This window comes from Boleophthalmus pectinirostris, unplaced genomic scaffold (genome assembly GCF_026225935.1).
Source record: "Boleophthalmus pectinirostris isolate CB_2022bp ecotype Guang Dong unplaced genomic scaffold, ASM2622593v1 HiC_scaffold_19, whole genome shotgun sequence".
NCBI classification, from domain to species: domain Eukaryota; kingdom Metazoa; phylum Chordata; class Actinopteri; order Gobiiformes; family Gobiidae; genus Boleophthalmus; species Boleophthalmus pectinirostris.
The window spans coordinates 39,037,418-39,060,944 of record NW_026571140.1 but is presented as its reverse complement, the minus strand read 5'-3'; the positions used below and the strand labels follow the sequence as shown (position 1 = coordinate 39,060,944).

The following is a 23,527-nucleotide window of genomic DNA, read 5'->3' as shown; positions in this document are numbered from 1 at the left end:
AACTGCACTTAATTATGTGCTAAATATTACTGGATGTGCTTCACAGTTAAACTGGGCACTTCCCAAGTACACTATGTATTTGTTTGGTTCTTTTAAGCATTGGTCCACGTTAATTAAGAACTGACATGAAACTCGTCTGACTAGTTCCCATTGTTATGGTATAACACATCCCAAGGCAGTGAACGGTATAAATGATGCTGAGGAGGAGACAGTGACAGAGGAGCAACAGAGGAGCAACAGAGAGCTGTGGGCATCATGTTCTCCACTACACTGGTCGTCCTGCCGCTGCTGTGGCTCTCACTGGCCTCTGCATCTCACTTCTTTGGAGGGCTTGTGAACTACAGATACAAAAGTCTCAGCAATGGGACCTTTGGGGTAAGGCTACTTCTTAAGATTATAATTTACCAACACAAAGAAATCCAGTTCAATCTTAGGTATCTACACTTCTAACTGTACTACACCCTAACTAAGACCATAGCATGTAATATGTCAGATCAAGCCCTTTATAACATGGTCTTTTTGGCGCTTATCTTAATATTCAAAGTTGCTTTTATCTGGTACATCCAGTCACTGCAGTCTGACTCCACAACTCCAATGACAACCACCCAATCACGAAATCTCACAAACATGTTCTCTCAAGAAACTGTCTCATCCAAAGATACAATGACCTCAACCTTTATGAGTTATAGAACTACTGGAGCTACTGCCATCCTTTAGTGAACATAATCGAACTCAACATGAAATAAATATTCAATGTTTTTGGCAGGTGGAACTCAGGAACAAGGCAACATTCCGTTCATGTCAATACCAATATGGAACTTGTTACAACAACGGGAACAACTGCGGGATCAACGACCAAATAGACATGGGTGTGATTGACAGGAGTAACAATGGCCCCCCACGTGCAAACACGTGGTGTCAAACAGAAACAGTTGTCACTAAGGTCCTCCCCAGTGATAAACCTTTCCAAACCAGGTAGGCCATTTTTTTGTATTTGTGTAGATATTTGTGTCTATGATAACAGACATTACCATAAATACAGATGTTGGATTAGTGAATATTATTGTATTTGCAGGGAATTCAGCTGCTGTTGGATCTTTGAGTACCCCTATTTAACATCTCCATCATGGAGTGTACTGACTTCTGTGGATTTGGGCAAAAGATCAGACACTAAGAAGCCAAACAACTCTCCTGATATTGGCATTCTCCCTTTTCTGCGGTAAGTGAAAGATTAACATTGTTTAGCTTTACAAATGATAATGGGCAGTTGGCAGGAATTTAGAGGGATAAAAAGAGTTTTTACACAGACGCCAAGACACAGAGGTGATCTGTATTACTATAAATACATAGCACATTCTTACTGGGATTTTTAAAATTATTGATTTGGTTGAAATGTTCCACAGTAGGCATTAAAGTTATTTATCCCACATCTTGCAAAGATGGAAGATTTACTGCTTAAAAAAAAAGAAAGTAAAAGTAAGTAAACTTTACCATGTTATACTTTTGTGCAACGCAATAACATGTCTATGGAGCTAAGCAGATGGCCGACCAATCAGCAGAAAAGTGACAGAGTGCACCTTTAATAAAAGAAGAAAGAATAAAAGTGATTTTAAGTCTTTTAGATTTAGATTAGATTATTATTTGCTCCTTTGTCTCCTAAGAAATTCAAGATGGACCAACAATAGGCATGAAGACACCAGAATAGATAATACAGTAATTAAATAATCCTTCTGTCTCTTAAAGGGTTCCTCAGAACTGCAAACGCACCTACAAACCCATGGCCTTTGACCCTGATGGAGATGTTGTTCGATGCAGATATGGAAAAAAAATGACTGCAGAATGTGATTCTTGTAAAAGACATGCAGGATTCCAAGTAGATGAGGTTAGTAAAATTGATTGTTTTTAGATTTGACTACTGTATTTTTTGGATTATTAATCGTTCCAGAGTGTAAGTCACAGGACCACTCAAATCATGAAAAAGTGTGACTTCTAGTCTGAAAATACGGTATTTCGTTATTCTCATAGGGTTGTCGCCACCATTTATTAGATCGTCAGGAGAGGTACACTACCAATAACCAATATGACATGTAATTTAAATAACCATTCACAAAATTAAAGTAAAGGTTCAAACAAGCCTCTTTCAGTGCTAGGTTGCAATAAAGGTCAACAGTCCCAGCCCAGAGGAAAAAACTTTTACACTGTACTCTATTCAGCCTCTAGCATTGAAACTCCCTCCAGTGAGCTACCTTTACAAAACGAAAATGTCATTGGACTACTAGTTTTAGCGGTCACAAGAAACTGAGTACATGTAAGAGCCACAGTCTTAGATGAGGTACAGTCAGATGCCTATAAAACATAAACCATTATCCACTGCAGGGCACAAAGTTAGGAATCAAAATGATATGGGCATAATGGTAATAGGCATTTAATTTATCAAATTAGACTTATTCAGCTCAATACTTGTAATTCAGAAATCCCTTGGCGAGCTACTTGGAAGGGGGTGGAGATCTACCAGTAGCTCCTGAGCTACAGGTTGGAGACCCCTGATCGAGAGAATAATCTGGTACAGCAGGATTTTGTGTTGGAAGACTCTATTTGATTTGTCTAAAGAAGTGACACTACAAACACAAAGTACCACAATGTTTTTCAGAAATTTGGTGCAAAATATTACAAGGCAGAATTACACATTAAAGACACAATAAACATGCAATCATTATTTGGGGGAAGGTTGAGATTGAACCTTGCTTATCATCTTTTCATAGGCTACATGCACACTGCACTATCTGGCTTCTGGAAACCAAGGCGTCTATGAATTTGAATTGGTGGTGGAGGACTTTCCACGAAAGCCTGTTATGCTCTCTTACTCTGATGGAACCAAGGCTTTCAAATATGCATGGACTGCACGAAGAAAGAGAGCAGTGCCGACTACTGTCCCTACTACTACTACTACTACTACTACTACTACTACTACTACTACTAAGGCCCCTACTACTACTACTACTACTGCCCCCACTACTATCCCTGCCCCAACTACAACACCATGGTGGTATTATTACCACTACCACACCATGGACTACAACTACTACTGCCCCCACTACTACAACTCCACCACCCACTACTTCTGCATCCTTGAAAACTGCGCTCAGTTTGCTGCCTATGCAGTTTGTTTTTTACGGTCAGTATCATTGTAGATTTACTGTCGTGCCACAGTCATGATCTATATATTAAAGGCACTGTACCTGATTTTTATTCTCATAAAAATGTGAAAAACAGAACTAGTTCATTTTAAACACTTTTCAGTGATCCAAAGTTACTCCTCATTTATCTTATGCATTCAGAGCCTCCTAATTATTAATCACCATGAACAAGCGCTTTTCACAACAGAGTGGAGTGGAGCAGAGTTTTGCCATGACAGTAAAGCTAACAACAACTAATATGCTAAAACGCACTTCCTGATTATCAAGTGATAACGTACTTTCCATTTCGATGTAAACAACACTCAGCTGACTTATTCTGACCTCAAGAGCTGCTTATGAAATATCTCTGTAGAGGGGCCAGACGGGTTTAGCACAAATACATGGGGGTAAAATCGGGTACAGGGCCTTTAATACAGAAACACAACACACTAACATTATGGTGTTATTACAGTGGACCCACCTGTTCCCACTTGTGCTGAAGGATATTATCTGCCAAAGTATGTTTCCCCAACACCCAGAGACGGAGAGGTCATTCTGGCAGAAGCTGGAAAAGAAGTAGAGATAAAAGTCAAGGCCAAAGCTCTTTATTCACAGTAAGTAAACCAAAAATGCAAAAACATTACAACTAAACCTGATATATTAACAATGTTTAATTTTTTACCAAAACAGAGTTGACGACCTTATAATGACCGGGCCGCTGAATATCACCAAGCACAAAACCACTGGAGATGAGTTCACCATCAGATGGACTCCTACTTCTGAAGAAATCGGACACTATTTTCCAATCTGCTTTGCTGTTGAATTTAAAAATGGGTAAGGGATAAACTGTTTGTTTACAAAGGCTTAAACATTAATACAAAATAAATATGCATAGTTTACTATTTTCAAGTCATTTGTTTTATGTTTTATGTAATCAGAACTTACGTTTACCAAACTGAGATGAGATGTGTGCTGGTGAACGTTACAAAGAATCTAGGTAAGTGATTACAATTCTTCTGAAAGATTATAGTAATAGGTTTGGTTCATATGACATCAAAACATTCTATAATTCCTGTATTTCAAAACTGAGCTGGACGACAGTTCAGAATTCAACAGTGAAATTTAAATCTTATTGCAGATTTGTTGACTTGGTTTTTGTGGTTAAATAAATTCTACAATGTGAATGCAACTTATAGAAGCAGCAATTCTCATTTAAACATATGGCTCTTTTGTTTATTCTCTCATTTTAGTGAACACAGTGGTCACCTGTCTGGAGTCTTCCATGATTGTGGAGGTGGAGAAAGCCACATTGCCTCCACTCCATTATGAAGATCTGCGTCTGTCTGATCCCAGTAACACAGCCTGCAGCCTCCAAACCCACTCCAACAGCACCCACGTGGTCGCCATAGTGCCCCTCAACGCCTGTGGCACCCAGATCGAGGTAAGACTAACAAGAAAGAGAGAAATGTAAGATTTATTAAAGTATTTATAGATCAGAGTTTAACCATCAAAGAACCATTCAATCTGAGGTTTAAATTCAGAACAGCTTAAAATTGTCTCTGAAGTGTATTTGCTTCTACATGGATATGATTGCATTCCCAACATTTACTGAAACATTATTCTGATCTTGTTGAATTTGTAATGTGGTTTTATTGATTCAACATGTAAGCCATCAATGAAATTTCAATTATCTTATATTCAGATTCATTGCTTACCACAGACAATTCAACAGGGCAAAAATACACACGACAGCTGTCTATTATACAAGACAAACAATCAGTTTACTACATGATGATTTCAGTATTTGGAATGTCAAACTTTTTGAAGTTAGGCAACACTATCAGTATTAAAATATAACAAGAACCCCCTATTGTCCTCTATGATGGAATCATAATAAAATTCAGAATTTGTTTATAACAAATTGGATTCATTTTCCATTATTTTATAGGCATAGTTCATTCCATTAAAAAATATTTTATGTTTGAGATTGTATAATAAGAAATTGTACTTTTCAAGTAATGTTCGGTGTTATCACAATTTTTGGAGTTAATCACATTACCGTCTTTGCAGGAGGATGATGATGATCTACTTTTCATGAATGAGATCACCACAGTGGACAATACCTCGGCCCTCATCACCAGAAAACACCTGTTGGAAATCAAGTTCTGCTGCCAGTACTCCAAAAGAGGAAACGTGACCGCCACCTTCAAGGCTCACAGAGAGAATGTGACAGTGTGGGAAAAGGGCTTTGGGAAGTTCACCTACAGCTTTGAGTTCTTCCCAAATCAGAAGTTTGTCACCAGTATCGATCCCTGGCTCTACCCTCTGGAGTATGACGTGGGCGATCGCATCTTCATGGCGATCGAAGCAACAGGTCCACTCAACAACACAGAGCTGTTTGTGGAGTCCTGCAGAGCTGCACCCTATGACAACCCCAACTACCCCCATCCCTACAGCCTCATTGAGAACGGGTAAGTGGATTCTTTTAGTGAAATTGTAGATATTATGAACTAGGATTGACAAAACTATTGAAAATCAGATACTAACCAACACCAAAATAGTACAAAACTAGATACTCATTTAACCAAGTTTTATTTTGAGAAATATTGAAAAAAGAAAAATCACATAACTGGATAAAATTTCACCTTTCATGATCAGTTTCACCTTGAGTTTTATCAGAACTAGAGTAAGATAAACAAATGCTATTATTTTATGTAGAAAATTAATAATTACTAATAGCCTATTGTCTAAAAATCATTTTATATTGAGTGTTTTCTCAGGTATCAAAATGAGTTTTAAATTTTAGTATTATGACAACATATTGAAGGGCTGCTTATATCAAGCTTACATGGCATTTTGTGTAACTAATTCCACTTTTGTCTTTGTGCTTTTAAACAGCTGCAACTTAGACTCAACACTGATCGTCTATCCAAGAAGTCACAACAGACAAGTCAAATTCAGCTTTAAGGCCTTTAAGTTCATTGGCCTTCATGACCAGGTATTCAGCTGAATGAATCAGTTCATACTGTACAGTGACATCACATGATCGAGCGTTCATTGTTCTGTTCACGTGTTTGATTTTCAAGAAAAACTTCAGAGTGAAACTAGCTCGTTTCTGTAACGTTATTTGAGAGGGACTTCAGTTCACCTACAGAAGTTCCACTGAAGTCAGCTTTTTCTGGTCAAATTGGGTTAAAACAAAGCTCAAATTAAAGTCTAATTTGAGTAACAGAACTTCAGACACAGCAGTGGCTCTAGTTAGCTTCATCTCAAGCATAACATTAGCTGAAAGGATTTTTCTAATGCTGTACACAAGCTAGTAGAAAAAACACATTTACAAACCTTTAAAATTATCTCTCAAACTCTTGAACATTTCTAGGTCTACATCAGCTGCTCGGTGTTGATGTGTGAAGCTGGAAACCCACACACTCGCTGCGCTCAGGGATGTCTGCCCAATGCACCAAGAAGAAACAGGAGAGAGGCCGCCATTGAGACTGGAGTCCACTATGTGTCCCAGGGCCCACTGCGCCTCAAGAGATCTGTGCAGGCAGAAAACACAGGTACAATGGTGGAAAAAAGTAGTAAAGACAATAAGACCAGTTGGGTGTTTTTACTAGTCAATGGATATGACAGGTTTTGCTGTTTTTCTAAGTATTGGTGGGATAGGGCCTGCGGTAATATATATCAGTTTATGCAAGTCCTATATTATGTCCTATATTATGCTAAATTGACTCTCGCTAGTCATGTTATAATGTTGTTACCTCCTCAAAAACATACCTGGAGTTGTGCCTGATGAAGTCAAAACGCGTTGGCATTTGACATGAAATAAAATAATAGCAAAGCATATCGGAGTACCTTGGATCTCCTCTTCCATCCATTAAGTTATTTGCCCACTCAAGAACTCTGAAGAGCACTTTTTTTTAACTTAAAATTACTTTTAGTCAACCAGCAAGTTTTTTGATGACACAGGCATCACCCAGGAGATAATAAGATGAGTTACATGAGGCATCATTGTGGAAAAAAATATTTCTCAGCTTTTATTTACGTTTGAACAAAAAGTGGCATGTCCAAAATTATTCATACCCTTTGTCAGAGTCTATGGTAAAATCCAAAGTTTTATACCATTCCAAACAGCACAAGGTGTTCTAAAACTTCCTAATTACCCTGATTCATTGGGAAGAGCTGTTTTAAGCAACTGAACAGGTGAAAAACAGCAGGTCTTTGCAGTTGGTTTGTGAACAGTCATGGCTAAGACAAAGGAGCTCTCTGAGGATCTGAGGCTGCGTATTGTGGCTGCTCACAATAAGAAAAGAATTATTAAAAAATACAAGACGTTCCACACTGTGGTAAATCTGAGAGGACGTGGTCAGAAGCCAAAAGTGACACCTGTGCTGGGCAGGAGGATAGTGAGAGAGGTGAAAAAGAATCCACAGATCACCGCCAAGGCCATCCAAGTGAATATGGGCTCTGCTGGTGGCAACATCTCAAAGCAGACAATCCAACGGACACTACATACTGCTGGGTTCCATGGACGCAGACCAAGGCGGACGTCGCTTCTCCAGATAAGACAAACAAAAGCCTGTTTAGCCTTTGCAAATGCTCATCTGGACAAAGAAGAAGACTTCAGGTCTTCTGTTTTATGGTCAGATGAAACAAAAATAGAATTGTTTGGCCACAATGATGTACTGATGAGTTGGCGTAAAAAAGGAGAAGCCTTCAACTTTAAGAACATCATCCCCACTGCCAAACATGCTGGTGGGAACCTAATGCTTTGGAAATGTTTTTTCAGCCAACTGAAAAATAATCACAGTAAATCGCACCATGAACAAAGAGCAATACGTCAAGATTCTAAAGAACAACATCAAGCAGTCTGTAGAGGAACTTGGACTTGGGCACCAGTGGACATTTCAGCATGACAATGACCCAAAGCACACTGCAAAAGTGGTGAAGAAATGGTCATTGGACAGCAACATTACCGTTTTGCAGTGGCCCAGCCAGAGTCCTGACATGAATCCAACTGAGAATCTGTGGAGGGAGCTAAAGATCAGAGTGATGGCAAGGAGATCCTCCAATTTGAAAGCTCTGGAGCTCACCGCTAAAGATGAATGGGCAAAAATACCAGTGGAAATGTGCAAAAAACTGGTCAACAATTATAAGAAGCATTGGATTGCTGTAATAGCCAATAAAGGCTTTTCTATTGATTATTGAGAAGGGTATGAATAATTCTGGACATGCCACTTTTCGTTCAAATGTAATTAAAAGCTGAGAAATAATATTTTTCCACAATGATACCTCTTGTACATCGTCTTATTATCTCCTGGGAGACACCTGTGTCCTTTCCAATCAAGAAAAAACTTGCTTGATTGCTTGTGTGTGTGTGTGTGTGTGTGTGTGTGTGTGTGTATATATATATATATATATATATATATATATATATATATATATATATATATATATATATATATATATATATATATATATATATATATGTATATATATATAGATAGATATATATATATATATATATATATATAGATAGATAGATAGATAGATATAGATATATATATATATTTTTTTTATTATTATTATTATTTTTTTATTTATTTATTTATAATATTGCTACAGGCCTGAACCTCAACCTGGTATTCATCACTGGCTGTGCTCTGGCCGCTGTGGGGATGATCTGTGGAGTCTTCTTCTACAAAGCCAAGAGATCAAGTGTCAATTACCAAGTTCTGCCTTCAGATGAAAGCTAGAAACACCACCTGCAGATGCAAGAAACACACTGCACTATTAGAATACGGTGATTAATGAAGAATTATGGGTGAAGGTGAAGGATTTTAATCAAGTTATTTTTTGAATCACATCACATTTACACAGAAATAATTATCAGCGTTGTCTTGTATGTCTCTAAATATAACAAAAGCTAATTACAATTATAATTTGAATCGGGCTGTAATTTGTGTTGGTAAGGGTGTACTAGTTATTTAAACTACTAATTTAAACTAAACTACAGCAGCACCAGACAATGCAAAAATATAGATTTTGCACTGTTGGCTAATGCAATAGTTATTATTAATATAGCAACAGACTATATATCACAATAACAATAAGAGTATTTTTTCTAATTATTTTGAATTTATTATTGCCATTTATATTTTTGCTTTTTGTTATTATAATATATTGTGACATGTGAGCTACTGTGCCCAAATAATTTCTCTTGTGAATCAATAAAGTTTGTCTAAACCTTAGAAAATGTAAATCTAAGCTTCTCCCTCTGACAAAAAATACATATACTTTTCATTAAAATGTAAAAACACATTTTAAGTCATGACTTTTGACTGTTAGACTTGTAAATTAAACAGAATTTATAAAAATAACTCCAAAACACAACTACATCAAAATTCTAATCGAAATGGACCAGTGCTGCACTTATCAAATCACTAGGTTGCAATTTAATAGACTGTCCTCTGTCAAAAAGTACAATCAAATATTTATAACTTTGAGGTTTAGACCTCTACAGTCACGCTCTGAAATGTACAGATTATTTTAGCAGTTCATGTTCAGCACAACTGAGTTCAGTGTAACAAATATCAAAACAAAGGAATGACTTAAATGGTCCAAACAGCCACACTGAAGGATGGGTCAAATGCAGAGGACAAATTTCCCTACGTGGACAATAAAGTGCACCTTAACCTTGAAATGGAACTAACACAACCAAAATTCAACCAAAATTCAAAGAGAGTTGGTGAACTGGGCAGCTCAGGAACGGCTGGATTTTATTAGAGCAGTATTACGTGATAACGCAAAGCATTTGAAAGGCCTATGATGGAGTAGACAGTGATTGAGAAGAGGTAGATGGAATAGCTGAGGGGGCTGATGGTTTTGCTGCTGAAATTGGTGTCATGGCACTGAAACTAACTTGACAGAAGCCAGATTGAACATTGATTGTGTTGTCAGTGAGGACCTATGAATGTTCTGCCCTGCCAAACAAAGAAATATATACCACAACAAAATGATAGATTTGTGTGTAAATATAATTCACCAGTGTGACATAAAAACGAGAAAAAAACTTCAGCATTAACAAGCACCTGAAATTTTAATATGATTCTAATAATAAGCTAGGCCTATTAGTTATTATCCGTCATAATATCACCAAGAAAATTCCTTGTTGAAACCATAAACTATAAAATGGACGTAGCTAACGCGTTAGTCGCAGCTTTCCAAATACGAAGTGATCATGGCCATGCTTCCATCTCTATTCAACACTTTGTAAAAGGGTCCATAATAGGGGTGTAACGATATCCAAGTCTCACAATACAATATCGTCATGGTATGAACCTCACAGTATGATATTTATTGCGATATCGTGGGAAATGATATCGTGGGGAGGCTCACGATTAGGAATGTAACAATATCTAAATCTCACGGTACGATATTTTCATGATATACATCTCACAGTACAATATTTATTGCGATATTTTGTGGAGGCAAATTTTCTCTTAAAATGTCTTGACAAGACTTAACCCAAAGAACTAAGACTTAAAAGTGCTTAGAGCTGTTATTTCTTCTTGTAGTCTGCACTGAAATGGAGCAAAGGATCATGGTCTATATAGTTCCTGTCTTTTTTAGCTATTGCTGCACCATAATGAATTTAAGCAAAGAAACTTGTAATTCGATGGTCCAATGTGATGGTCCACGATATTACTGTGAGAACTTTGACAATATTTCGGTTATTTCGGACTAGTTATCCCTTAAGGCCAATTTACGGTCCAGCGTCAAATCGTCTGCATCACGACGCAGAGAGCAGGGGAAGCAACGCAAATGATAAGAGCTGTGATTGGTCCTCCGTACCACCGCTCTGTATACATTTCCTGTCGGCTTTTCTTTCTTTCAGTATATATTGAGAAATAATGTGTTTAATGCAGCTTTGTGGATATGTGTTTACGTTTTACAGAAACAAAACTTAAAACCGCATGGCTAACTTACATAAGCAAAGCGCTCATAAAACAGCTCGTTCCTGGTACGCGGTTCAGCTTCTCTCGGACTTAAAAAGGACATGACTCAGTGGAATATGAGTGTTCTTTCTGTGACAGAGTCACATTGTACTAATGATGAGTCTGTTCTGTGCTTTGGTCACGTTAGAGATGGTTCATGTTAAACTTTTCAGAGATTATACGTCTGCGGGTCATACACACGGACTGTATATATGAATGGACAGATATCGTCGCCCCCTAGCGTTTTGGCAGTGAATTACTTCCCAGTGCACAGACCTCGACGCAGATCCATAAATCAAAAACGACGGCGACAAGGCAACAGCGGCAGTGCACGTTGAGTCGACACAGAACTATACTTCAGCCTTTATACTTGTTCTGATACAGCTCAAGATCATGGTAAAACTATTCAGGAAAGGTTCATTACGGTCCAGCAAATGAGACTTTTTTAGTATCGATACCTGCTCAAATTAGTATCTAATTTCAATACGAGTTTTAGTATTGATGAGTATTTCATTTTTTTTCTGATACATTTGACAATCCTATTTGCATATAATTGTACCTAAATATATAAACTTACAAGATGAATTAGATAACATGTGAACAGCAAAGTCACCAGATTTCTTCCTTATCATGGTCCCTGTTTGTACAGTGTTAAAAACTTTAGTGATTTATAAATATTAAAGTAGAAGAGAAGGGCTTGAAAAAAGTGCATTCAGAATGGGTAAACCATTCTTGCATAAGGCTAACAGGTTTTGTATAAATGAAACTAAACAGTCTACCTGCATTTTTGATCGTCATCCAAGCATTGCTCAAAAGACAGAAAAAAAGATTACCATAAGTGCCAGTAATTAGAAGATGCTAAGTCATTAAAAAATGCCTTCTGTGGGAGTAAAATCACTTTGGCACAAGGCACAGGTGCAAGAAACTGTTTAGTAATTTAAGGAAATGAAGGGAAATGGGTCATACTACTTTGCATTAAGGTTGGCACTCTTTAAAAATCAATAGGTCAAAAGGGCAGCTGAAAGACATGATTTTTTCAGAATTTCTCACGTGAAGAATGTTCCTTATTTGCCATAATGACCTTTTAGAGTTTGGCATGTTAAAAAAAGGCTTACAATTGCAAACTTTGAAGTTCGACTGCTGAAGTAAACATATATGATAAACGATAATATTGAAACTAATTTATGTCACTCACTCAACAACCCAAAAGCAGATTTAAACCACAAAAACTATCCTAATTCTACAATATTGTCAAAAAACCATGAGCAGCAATAAATACACAGCAGAATTCAACCATTTATGGCATTCATCTTAAAAAAAAAAAAAAGATTGTTCCTGCTTTCATATATTGAACGATAAGATGATATGGTAATTATTTTGACAGGTCTTGTGTTATTAACTGCACTTAATTATGGTATTAATTAAGTATTACTGGATGTGCTTCACAGTGAAACTTGGCACTTACCAAGTACGCTATGTATTTGTTTGGCTCTTTTAAGCATCGGTCCACGTTAATTACGAACTGACATGAAACTCACTGTATAATTAACCAGGTTTATTTCCTTCATTCCATTAGACTAGTTTTGCAGCTCACCCATTGATTTGATATAACACATCCCAAGGCAGCGAAAGGTATAAATGATGCTGAGGAGGAGACAGTGACAGAGGAGCAACAGAGGAGCAACAGAGAGCTGTGGGCATCATGTTCTCCACTACACTGGTCGTCCTGCCGCTGCTGTGGCTCTCACTGGCCTCTGCATCTCACTTCTTTGGAGGGCTTGTGAACTACAGATACAAAAGTCTCAGCAATGGGAGGATTGGGGTAAGGCTACTTTTTAAGATTATAATTTACTAACACAATCCAGTTCAATCTTAGGTATCTACACTTCTAACTGTACTACATCTTAAATAAGACCATAGCATGTAATCTGTGAGATCAAGTCAGCCCTTTATAACATGGTCTTTTTGGCACTTATCTTAATATTCAAAGTTGCTTTTATCTGGTACATCCAGTCACTGCAGTCTGACTCCACAACTCCAATGACGACCACCCAATCATGAAATCTCACAAACATGTTCTCTCAAGAAACTGTCTCATCCAAACATACAATGACCTCAACCTTTATGAGTTACAGAACTACTAGAGCTACTGCCATCCTTTAGTGAACATAATCGAACTCAACATGAAATAAATATTCAATGTTTTTGGCAGGTGGAACTCAGGAACAAGGCAACATTCCGTTCATGTGGGTACCAATATGGAAGTTGTTATGGCAACTGGTACAACTGCGGGTACAACGACCAAGTAGACGTGGGTGTAATTGACAGGAGTAACAATGGGCCCCCAAATGCAAACACGTGGTGTCAAACAGAAACAGTTGTCACTAAGGTCCTCCCCAGTGATAAACCTTTCCAAACCAGGTAGGCCATTTTTTTGTATTTGTGTAGATATTTGTGTCTATGATAACAGACATTTCCATAAATACAGATGTTGGATTAGTGAATATTATTGTATTTGCAGGGAATTCAGCTGCTGTTGGATCTATGAGTACCCCAATTCTACATCTCCATCATGGAGTGTACTGACTTCTGTGGATTTGGGCAAAAGATCAGACACTAAGAAGCCAAACAACTCTCCTGATATTGGCATTCTCCCTTTTCTGCGGTAAGTGAAAGATTAACATTGTTTAGCTTTACAAATGATAATGGGCAGTTGGCAGGAATTTAGAGGGATAAAAAGAGTTTTTACACAGACGCCAAGACACAGAGGTGATCTGTATTACTATAAATACACAGCACATTCTTATTGGGATTTTTTAAAATTATTGCTTTGGTCAAAATGTTCCACAGTAGGCATTAAAGTAATTTATCCCACATCCTGCAAAGATGGAAGATTTACTGCTTAAAAACTACATTCAAAGTAAAAGTAAGTAAACTTTACCATGGGACACTTTTGGCAACACAATAACGTCTCCATGGAGCTAAGCAGATGGCCGACCAATCAGCTGAAAAGTTACAGAGTGCACCTTTAATAAAAGAACATCAATAAAAGTGATTTTTATTAAAGTATTATAGATTTAGATTAGATTATTATTTGCTCCTTTGTCTCCTAAGAAATTCAAGATGGACCAACAATAGGCATGAAGACACCAGAATAGATAATACAGTAATTAAATAATCCTTCTGTCTCTTAAAGGGTTCCTCAGAACTGCAAACGCACCTACAAACCCATGGCCTTTGACCCTGATGGAGATGTTGTTCGATGTCGATATGGAAAAAAAATTACTGCAGAATGTGATTCTTGTAAAAGACATGCGGGATTCCAAGTAGATGAGGTTAGTAAAATTGATTGTTTTCATGTTTGACTATTTTGTTTTGTATTTTCTCATAAGGTTGTAGCCACCATTTATTAGATCGTCAGGAGAGGTACACTAAATAACCAATATAATATATAATTTTAATAACCATTCACAAAATTAAAGTAAAGGTTCAAACAAGCCTCTTTCAGTGCTAGGTTGCAATAAAGCTCAACAGTCCCAGTCCAGAGGAAAAAACTTTTACACTGTACTCTATTCAGCCTCTAGCATTGAAACTCCCTCCAGTGAGCTACCTTTACAAAACGAAAATGTCATAGGACTACTAGTTTTAGCGGTCACAAGAAACTGACTACATGTAAGAGCCACAGTCTTAGATGAGGTACAGTCAGATGCCTATAAAACATAAACCATTATCCACTGCAGGGCACAAAGTTAGGACTCAAAATGATATGGGCATAATGGTAATAGGCATTTAATTTATCAAATTAGACTTATTCAGCTCAATACTTGTAATTCAGAAATCCCTTGGCGAGCTACTTGGAAGGGGGTGGAGATCTACCAGTAGCTCCTGAGCTACAGGTTGGAGACCCCTGATCGAGAGAATAATCTGGTACAGCAGGATTTTGAAGACTCTATTTTATTTGTCTAAAGAAGTGACACTACAAACACAAAGTACCACAATGTTTTTCAGAAGTTTGGTGCAAAATATTACAAGGCAGAATTACACATTAAAGACACAATAAACATGCAATCATTATTTGGGGGAAGGTTGAGATTGAACATTGCTTATCATCTTTTCATAGGCTACATGCACACTGCACTATCTGGCTTCTGGAAACCAAGCCGTCTATGAATTTGAATTGGTGGTGGAGGACTTTCCACGAAAGCCTGTTATGCTCTCTTACTCTGATGGAACCAAGGCTTTCAAATATGCAAGGACTGCACGAAGAAAGAGAGCAGTGACAACTACTACTACTGCTTTCCCCACTACTACTACTGCTGTCCCCACTACTACTACTACTACTGCCCCCACTACACCAATGCCATGGTGGTACTACTGGTGGACTAAAACTGCCCCCCCTACTACCACTACTGTCCCCACTACTACTACTACTACTACTGCCCCCACTACTACTACATCTGCCCCACCTACACCAATGCCATGGTGGTACTACTGGCGGACTACAACTGCCCCCCCTACTACCACTACTGCCCCCACTACTACTACATCTGCCCCACCTACACCAATGCCATGGTGGTACTACTGGCGGAGTACAACTACTACCACTACTTCCCCCCCTACTACCACTACTGCCCCCACTACGTCAGTACCATACTGGTACCGGATGACTTCAACTACTACTTCCCCCCCTACTACCACTACTTCCCCCCCTACTACCACTACTTCCCCCCCTACTACCACTACTGCCCCCACTACTACCGCTCCACTAACCACTACTACTACATACTCGACAGCTGCGCTCAGTTTGCTGCCTATGCAGTTTGTTGTTTACGGTCAGTATCATTGTAGATTTACTGTCGTGCCACAGTCATGATCTATATATTAAAGGCACTGTACCTGATTTTTGTTCTCATAAAAATGTGAAAAACAGAACTAGTTCATTTTAAACACTTTTCAGTGATCCAAAGTTACTCCTCATTTATCTAATGCATTCAGAGCATCCTAATTATTAATCACCATGAACAAGCGCTTTTCACAACAGAGTGGAGTGGAGCAGAGTTTTGCAATGACAGTAAAGCCAACACCTAGCATGCTAAAGCGCACTTCCTGATTATCAAGCCATAAATGCTTTCTATTTAGATGTAAACAGCACTCAGCTGACTTATTCTGACCTCAACAGAGCTGCTTATGCAATATCTCTGTAGAGGGGCCAGACGGGTTCAGCACAAATACATGGGGGTAAAATCGGGTACAGGGCCTTTAATACAGAAACACAACACACTAACATTATGGTGTTATTACAGTGGACCCACCTGTTCCCACTTGTGCTGAAGGATATTATCTGCCAAAGTATGTTTCCCCAACACCCAGAGACGGAGAGGTCATTCTGGCAGAAGCTGGAAAAGAAGTAGAGATAAAAGTCAAGGCCAAAGCTCTTTATTCACAGTAAGTAAACCAAAAATGCAAAAACATTAAAACTAAACCTGATATATTAACAATGTTTAATTTTTAACCAAAACAGAGTTGACGACCTTATAATGACCGGGCCACTGAATATCACCAAGCACAAAACCACTGGAGATGAGTTCACCATCAGATGGACTCCAATTCCTGAAGACTTCGGACACTATTTTCCAATCTGCTTTGCTGTTGAATTTAAAAATGGGTAAGGGATAGACTGTTTGTTTACAAAGGCTTAAACATTAATACAAAATAAATATGCATATTTTACTATTTTCAAGTCATTTGTTTTATGTTTTATCTAATCAGATCTTATGTTTACCAAACTGAGATGAGATGTGTGCTGGTGAAGGTTACAAAGAACCTAGGTAAGTGATTACAATTCTTCTGAAAGATTATAGTAATAGGTTTGGTTCATATGGCATCAAAACATTCTTCCTATATTTCATAATTGAGCTGGACGACAGCTCAGAATTCAATAGTGGAATTTAACTCTTATTGCAGATTTGTTGACCTGGTTTATGTGGTTAAATAAATTCTACAATGTGAATGCAACTTATAGAAGCAGCAATTCTCATTTAAACATATGGCTCTTTTGTTTATTCTCTCATTTTAGTGAACACAGTGGTCACATGTCTGGAGTCGTCCATGATTGTGGAGGTGGAGAAAGCCACATTGCCTCCACTCCATTATCAAGATCTGCGTCTGTCTGATCCCAGTAACACAGCCTGCAGCCTCCAAACCCACTCCAACAGCACCCACGTGGTCGCCAGAGTGCCCCTCAACGCCTGTGGCACCCAGATCGAGGTAAGACTAACAAGAAAGAGAGAAATGTGTAAGATGTATTAAAGTATTAATAGATCAGTGTTTAACCATCAAAGAACCATTCAATCTGAGGTTTTAAATTCAGAACAGCTTAAACTTGTCTCTGAAGTGTATTTGCTTCTACATGGATATGATTGCATTCCCAACATTTACTTAAATATTATTTTAATTTTGTTTAATTTGTAATGTGGTTTTACAAGAAAAACAACCAGTTTATTATATGATGATTTCAATATATATTATATAACAAGAACCCCTATTGTCCTCCATGATGGCATCATAATAAAATTCTAAATTTGTTTGTAAGAAATTGGATTCATTTGTCATTATTTTTTTGACATAGTTCATTCCATTATAAAACATAGTAAGTTTGGGACTGTATAATAAGAAATTGTACTTTTCAAGTAATGTTCGGTGTTATCACAATTTTTGGGGTTAATCACATTTCCGTCTTTGCAGGAGGATGACGATGAATTGCTTTTCATGAATGAGATCACCACAGTGGACAATACCTCGGCCCTCATCACCAGAAAACACCTGTTGGAAATCAAGTTCTGCTGCCAGTACTCCAAAAGAGGAAACGTGACCGCCACCTTCAAGGCTCACAGAGAGAATGTGACAGTGTGGGACAAGGGCTTTGGGAAGTTCAACTACGGCATTGAGTTCTTCCCAGATCAGAGGTTTGTCTCCAGGATCGACCCCTGGCTCTACCCTCTGGAGTATGACGTGGGCGATCGCATCTTCATGGAGATCGAAGCCACAACTATAGTCAACAACACAGAGCTGTTTGTGGAGTCCTGCAGAGCTGCACCCTATGACAACCCCAACTACCCCCATCCCTACACTCTCATTGAGAACGGGTAAGTGGATTCTTTTAGTGAAACTGTAGATACTAGGATTGACAAAACTATTGAAAATCAGATACTAACAATACAAAAATAGTACAAAACTAGATACTCAATTGAACAAGTATTTTGAGAAATATTGAAAAAAGAAAAATCACATAACTGGATAAAATTTCACCTTTCATGATCAGTTTCACCTTTAGTTTTATCAGAACTAGAGTAAGATAAACAAATGCTATTATTTTATGTAGAAAATTAATAATTACTAATAGCCTATTGTCTAAAAAGAATTTTATATTGAATGTTTTCTCAGGTATCAAAGGCTGTGTTCAGACTGCAGCCTGAAGTGACCCAAATCCGATTTTTTGGCTTCTATGTGACCTGTATCTGATCTTTTAATGAACAACACAGATCCGATTTTTTCAAATGTGACCCAGGACACTTGGATATGTGCTCCTGAAACCGATACATATCTGATCTTTTGACATGCGACTTCAGTGTGAACAGCCAAAGTGCATTCATCCACCTACACGTTATCAACAAGCCACAAACGTCACTATTCTGCGCTGAAGTAGGTGAAAATTGTTAATGAACTCCGTGTCACTGAAGTGAAGCACATCTCCACTCACCACTCTTGGCTACATCTCCACATCCACACGTTCCTTTCAACAGACGTCGCTGCCGCTGTCCCACAAAACACCACGGCCAAAAACCTCGTCCTTCTCCTTCTCAATCTCCTCCTTAAAATAAGTAAGTTGTTCATGTTCTGGCTCCGGTACGAGAGGAACTTTAAAATCTCCAGGTGCTCAATGCTCGCGTCCATGTTTGGACAACTTCCATAAACACAGAGCACGCTCGCTGCGGTTGACATCATCGTGTCTCCAGTGCACATGTGGGAGACTTTCGGGCCATTTGATGTTCACACTGGAGATCACATACAACTCGCATTTAATTGGAAATGTGAACGACCTCGCAAAAACATCAGATTTCACAAAAAAATCGGAATTGAGCATTAAGCCCTGCAGTCTGAAAGTAGCCAAAATTAGTTTTAAATTTTAGTATTATGACAACATATTGAAGGGCTGCTTATAGAAAGCTTAAATGGCATTTTGTGTAACTAATTCCACTTTTGTCTTTGTACTTTTAAACAGCTGCAACTTAGACTCAACACTGATCGTCTATCCAAGAAGTCACAAGAGACAATTCAAATTCAGCTTTGAGGCCTTCAAGTTCATTGGCCTTCATGACCAGGTATTCAGCTGAATGAACCAGTCGACACTTTACAGTGACGTCACATTATCGAGCGTTCATTGTTCTGTTCACGTGTTTGACTTTCAAGAACAATTTCAGAGTGAAACTAGCTCATTTCTGTAATGTTATTTGAGAGGGACTTGTTTATAGGGCAAAATCAGCTCATCTGCAGTAGATCCAGGTAAGGCAGTTCTTTCTGGTCAAATTGGGTTAAAACAAAGCTCAAATTAAAGCTCAACTTGAGTAACAGAGCTTCAGACAGAACAGTGCCTCTAGTTAGCTTCATCTCAAGCATAACATTAGCTGCAAAGTATTTTTCTAATGCTTTACACAAGCTAGTAAAAAAACAAACCAAAAAAAAAACACCTATTCAAAACCTTTAAAATTATCTTTCAAACTCTTGAACATTTCTAGGTCTACATCAGCTGCTCGGTGTTGATGTGTGAAGCTGGAAACCCACACACTCGCTGTTCTCAGGGATGTCTGCCCAATGCACCAAGAAGAAACAGGAGAGAGGCCGCCATTGAGACTGGAGTCCACTATGTGTCCCAGGGCCCACTGCGCCTCAAGAGATCTGTGCAGGCAGAAAACACAGGTACAATGGTGGAAAAAAGTAGTAAAGACAATAAAACCAGTTGGGTGTTTTTACTAGTCAATGGATATGACAGGTTTTCCTGTTTTTCTAAGTATTGGTGGGATAGGGCCTGTGGTAATATGTATCAGTTTATTAAAGTCCTATATTATGTCCTATATTATGCTAAATTGACTCTCTCTAGTCATGTTATAATGTTGTTACCTCCTCAAAAACATACCTGGAGTTGTGCCTGATGAAGTCAAAACATGTTGGCATTTGACATGAAATAAAATAAAATAATAGCAAAGCATATCGGAGTACCTTGGATCTCCTCTTCCATCCATTAAGTTATTTGCCCAGTCAAAGGATCTCCGATGAGCACCTGATTGTTATTTCAATTCAGCGATGATCCAGTGAGCACTCCAACTAAATTTTTTTCTTTGCATACTTGGAGTTGTGTTTTGTTTCATTTACACGTTTGAGTAATCCTGCATCATTAATATGACAGAGCTCAAAATGCTCTGTTCTGTTCTGTGCTCTGAAAGTAGTGTAATATGGTCCTTTAAGTTTAGGCCTTTGTTAACATTATGGTTGCTAGGTAACAGTTGGAAAATAGATTTAGATATACATCATAGGCAGAACAACAGTGCAAGTAGGTTGTTAAAAGTGACAGTAACCAGTGTTAGAAAGTTGCTATAATATTCAGGAGACCAGAGGAGGAAATCACATCTACCATGTGTCCAACCAGGAAGTAAAATTATATTCTACTCCTCCTCCTCCTCCTCCTCCTCCTCTTCCTACTCCTCCTCCTCCTCTTCCTACTCCTCCTCCTACTCCTCCTCCTCCTACTAAATAATACTAATTAATATATATATATATATATATATATATATATATATATATATATATATATATATATATATATATATATATATATATATATATATATATATATATATATATATATATATAATATTTCTACAGGCCTGAACCTGAACCTGGTCTTCATCACTGGCTGTGCTCTGGCCGCTGTGGGGATGATCTGTGGAGTCTTCTTCTACAAAGCCAAGAAATCAAGTGTCAAATACCAAGTTCTGCCTTCAGACGAAAACTAGAAACACCATCTGCAGATGCAAGAAACACAATGTACTATTAGAATACGGTGATTAATGAAGAATTATGGGTGAAGGTGAAGGATTTTAATGAAGTTATTTTTTGAATCACATCACATGTACACAGAAATAATTATCAGCATTGTCTTTTATGTCTCTAAATATAACAAAATCTAATTACAATTGTAATTTGAATCAGGCTGTAATTTGTGTTGGTAAGGGTGTACTAGTTATTTAAACTACTAATTTAAACTAAACTATGCAGCAAAAGATAATGCAAACATATAGCTTTTGCACTGTTGGCTAATGCATTAGTTATTATTAATATAGCAAGAGACTATATATCACAATAACAATAAGATTATTTTTGCTACTTATTTTGAATTTATTATTACCATTTATATTTTTGCTCTTTGTTATAATATATTGTGACATGTGAGCTACTGTGCCCAAATAATTTCCCTTGTGCATCAATAAAGTTTGTCTAAGTCTCAGTAAATCTGATTCATCTCATCTAACTCACTCATATTCTCCCTCTGACAGAAAAATACATGAAGTTTTTATTAAAAGGCAAAAACATATTTTAAATCTGAGTTTTTTACTATTAGACTTGTAAATTAAGGCATACATTTTCACTATAATATGTTTTTTTCCTCAGAAACATCCTAGCACCTGCTCTAACCTAGTGTTTAATGCCTAAAGTGACTTAATGTATTAATTAAATGAGCAATAATCCATAGGAGTAAATATACATGAATAATACTGACTCTAAATTCAACACAATTCAACAACGAGTTTAGATTAGAACTAGAAAACCAAAAGAAGGCTGTGTATACTACCAGTTTGAGAGCCAATGATCTTTAGGACTTACAGTGGGCCTTAACAAGAATAACAAGTACAGATGAATTTATAAAAATATCACCAAAACACAACTACATCAAAATTGTAATCTAAATTAGTGCACTTATCAAATCACAATAACTTTGAAGTTTAGACCTCTACAGTCACGCTCTGAAATGTACAGATTATTTTAGCAGTTAATGTTTAGCGCAACTGAGTTCAGTGTAACAAATATCAAAACAAAGGGATGGCTTAAATGGCCTGAACAGTCACATTGAAGGATGGGTCAAATGCAGAGAAAAAATTTCTCTACGGGGACAATAAAGTGTACCTTAACCTTGAAATGGAACTAACACAACCAAAATTCAATCAAAATTCAAACAGAGCTGGTGAACTGGACAGTGGGGACAGTGTGATTGGTCTAACAGGTATCAGTACATCTGTGTGCTGGGTCAAAGAACAAAAATTGTGCAAAAAAAAGAAAGAGATCCGCATTGCAGTTCTTTGAAGCTCCCAAATTTTTATTTCAGTGTGACGTTTCGCCCTTCTTAAGACATCTTTAATACAAAACAGGTGTTCACTCTGTTTTAAAGGGCCCATCTCATGCAAAATAACTCTTTTCACATATGCACATATACAAGCACAATTTGGGTTTTGGAACATCCTTTACACAATAATTATGAAATCTTACAGATTTCTTGGAGGCAGCCACAGACCAGGAACTATGAAAGGTCGACTATTGCTCATCCCCCTGCCCTCCAAATGTGTCGTAGGCTCTGAGTGAGCCGCCCTTCCTCCGCCCATCTCAGGGAGGGAGGGGAGACAGGCGTGCACCCTGATAGTGGTAGGAATAAACTTTTATTCATCATGGAGATACAGAGCGTTCAGCCGCATGTGTTGGACCGGGAATCGGACGAGGACTTGGAGGCGCTAGTAGATAAACTTATTATATCATGTACCCTGCAGTGTATAACAATTAGCTTATGCTGTCGCTTTTGTTTAGGTGTTCATGTGGAAATTGTCAGCCGATGCGGGGTGGAGGCGGGGCGGGGCGGTGGAGGGAGGCGGTTGTGAAGTGCTTTCTGCTACGTCAAATGTGTCATAGGATGTAGCTGTCGCGTCATTGTTGTAGCAGCTTTAGTTCGTTGTCACATGGGAGGGTGGCAGAAATACATTGCAATTTGTTAAAAAAATGCTGAATCAATCTAAAAAACACTTTGGCGACACAAGGCGATACAAGGCCCACACATCACTCTTAGAAGGTATAAATGTCATGGTGTTAATTTTCCTTGAATTAATTTTCTGTTCTTGACCCGGTTTTATTTTGTATTTCTCTAGCCGTGTGTGTTTTGACTTCCTGTTGTATTAATTGTTTGCCCCGCCCTAATGTGTCTCACCTGTGTCTCATTCATATCTGTGCATATATACCCTGTGTTCTCCTGTGCCT

General features: G+C 37.9%; 2 protein-coding genes across 2 annotated transcripts; both read left to right on the top strand.

The window, feature by feature from the left end:
- Positions 1-232: 232 nt before the first annotated feature.
- Positions 233-9,432, top strand: LOC110158177 (ZP domain-containing protein-like). The gene is made up of 13 exons (XM_020922617.2): positions 233-375; positions 767-975; positions 1,076-1,219; positions 1,744-1,882; positions 2,763-3,175; positions 3,649-3,790; positions 3,867-4,010; positions 4,115-4,173; positions 4,427-4,617; positions 5,247-5,647; positions 6,075-6,174; positions 6,556-6,736; positions 8,802-9,432. Exons 4-13 carry the CDS (start codon positions 1,878-1,880, stop codon positions 8,930-8,932), a joined length of 1,767 nt encoding a protein of 588 aa, XP_020778276.2. The 5' UTR covers positions 233-375; positions 767-975; positions 1,076-1,219; positions 1,744-1,877; the 3' UTR covers positions 8,933-9,432.
- A 3,420-nt stretch (positions 9,433-12,852) lies between these two features.
- LOC110158174 (uncharacterized) lies at positions 12,853-21,771 on the top strand. The gene is made up of 13 exons (XM_055154636.1): positions 12,853-12,995; positions 13,386-13,594; positions 13,695-13,838; positions 14,370-14,508; positions 15,294-16,005; positions 16,477-16,618; positions 16,695-16,838; positions 16,943-17,001; positions 17,250-17,440; positions 17,918-18,318; positions 19,455-19,554; positions 19,969-20,149; positions 21,113-21,771. The coding sequence occupies exons 1-13, from the start codon at positions 12,876-12,878 to the stop codon at positions 21,241-21,243; spliced, it is 2,673 nt and encodes an 890-aa protein (XP_055010611.1). The 5' UTR covers positions 12,853-12,875; the 3' UTR covers positions 21,244-21,771.
- The last annotated feature ends 1,756 nt before the right edge of the window (positions 21,772-23,527 follow it).

What these genes read in the sequence shown, in the direction of transcription:
- LOC110158177 (XM_020922617.2), top strand. An exon ending in TATGCAGTTTGTTTTTTACG is followed by an intron (nt 3,176 to 3,648) that starts GTCAGTATCATT and finishes GTGTTATTACAG; the next exon opens with TGGACCCACCTGTTCCCACT. An exon ending in TCATTGGCCTTCATGACCAG is followed by an intron (nt 6,175 to 6,555) that starts GTATTCAGCTGA and finishes GAACATTTCTAG; the next exon opens with GTCTACATCAGCTGCTCGGT.
- LOC110158174 (XM_055154636.1), top strand. Translation starts at nt 12,876, where the DNA reads ATGTTCTCCACTACACTGGTCGTCCTGCCGCTGCTGTGGCTCTCACTG. An exon ending in TATGCAGTTTGTTGTTTACG is followed by an intron (nt 16,006 to 16,476) that starts GTCAGTATCATT and finishes GTGTTATTACAG; the next exon opens with TGGACCCACCTGTTCCCACT. An exon ending in TACACTCTCATTGAGAACGG is followed by an intron (nt 18,319 to 19,454) that starts GTAAGTGGATTC and finishes ACTTTTAAACAG; the next exon opens with CTGCAACTTAGACTCAACAC.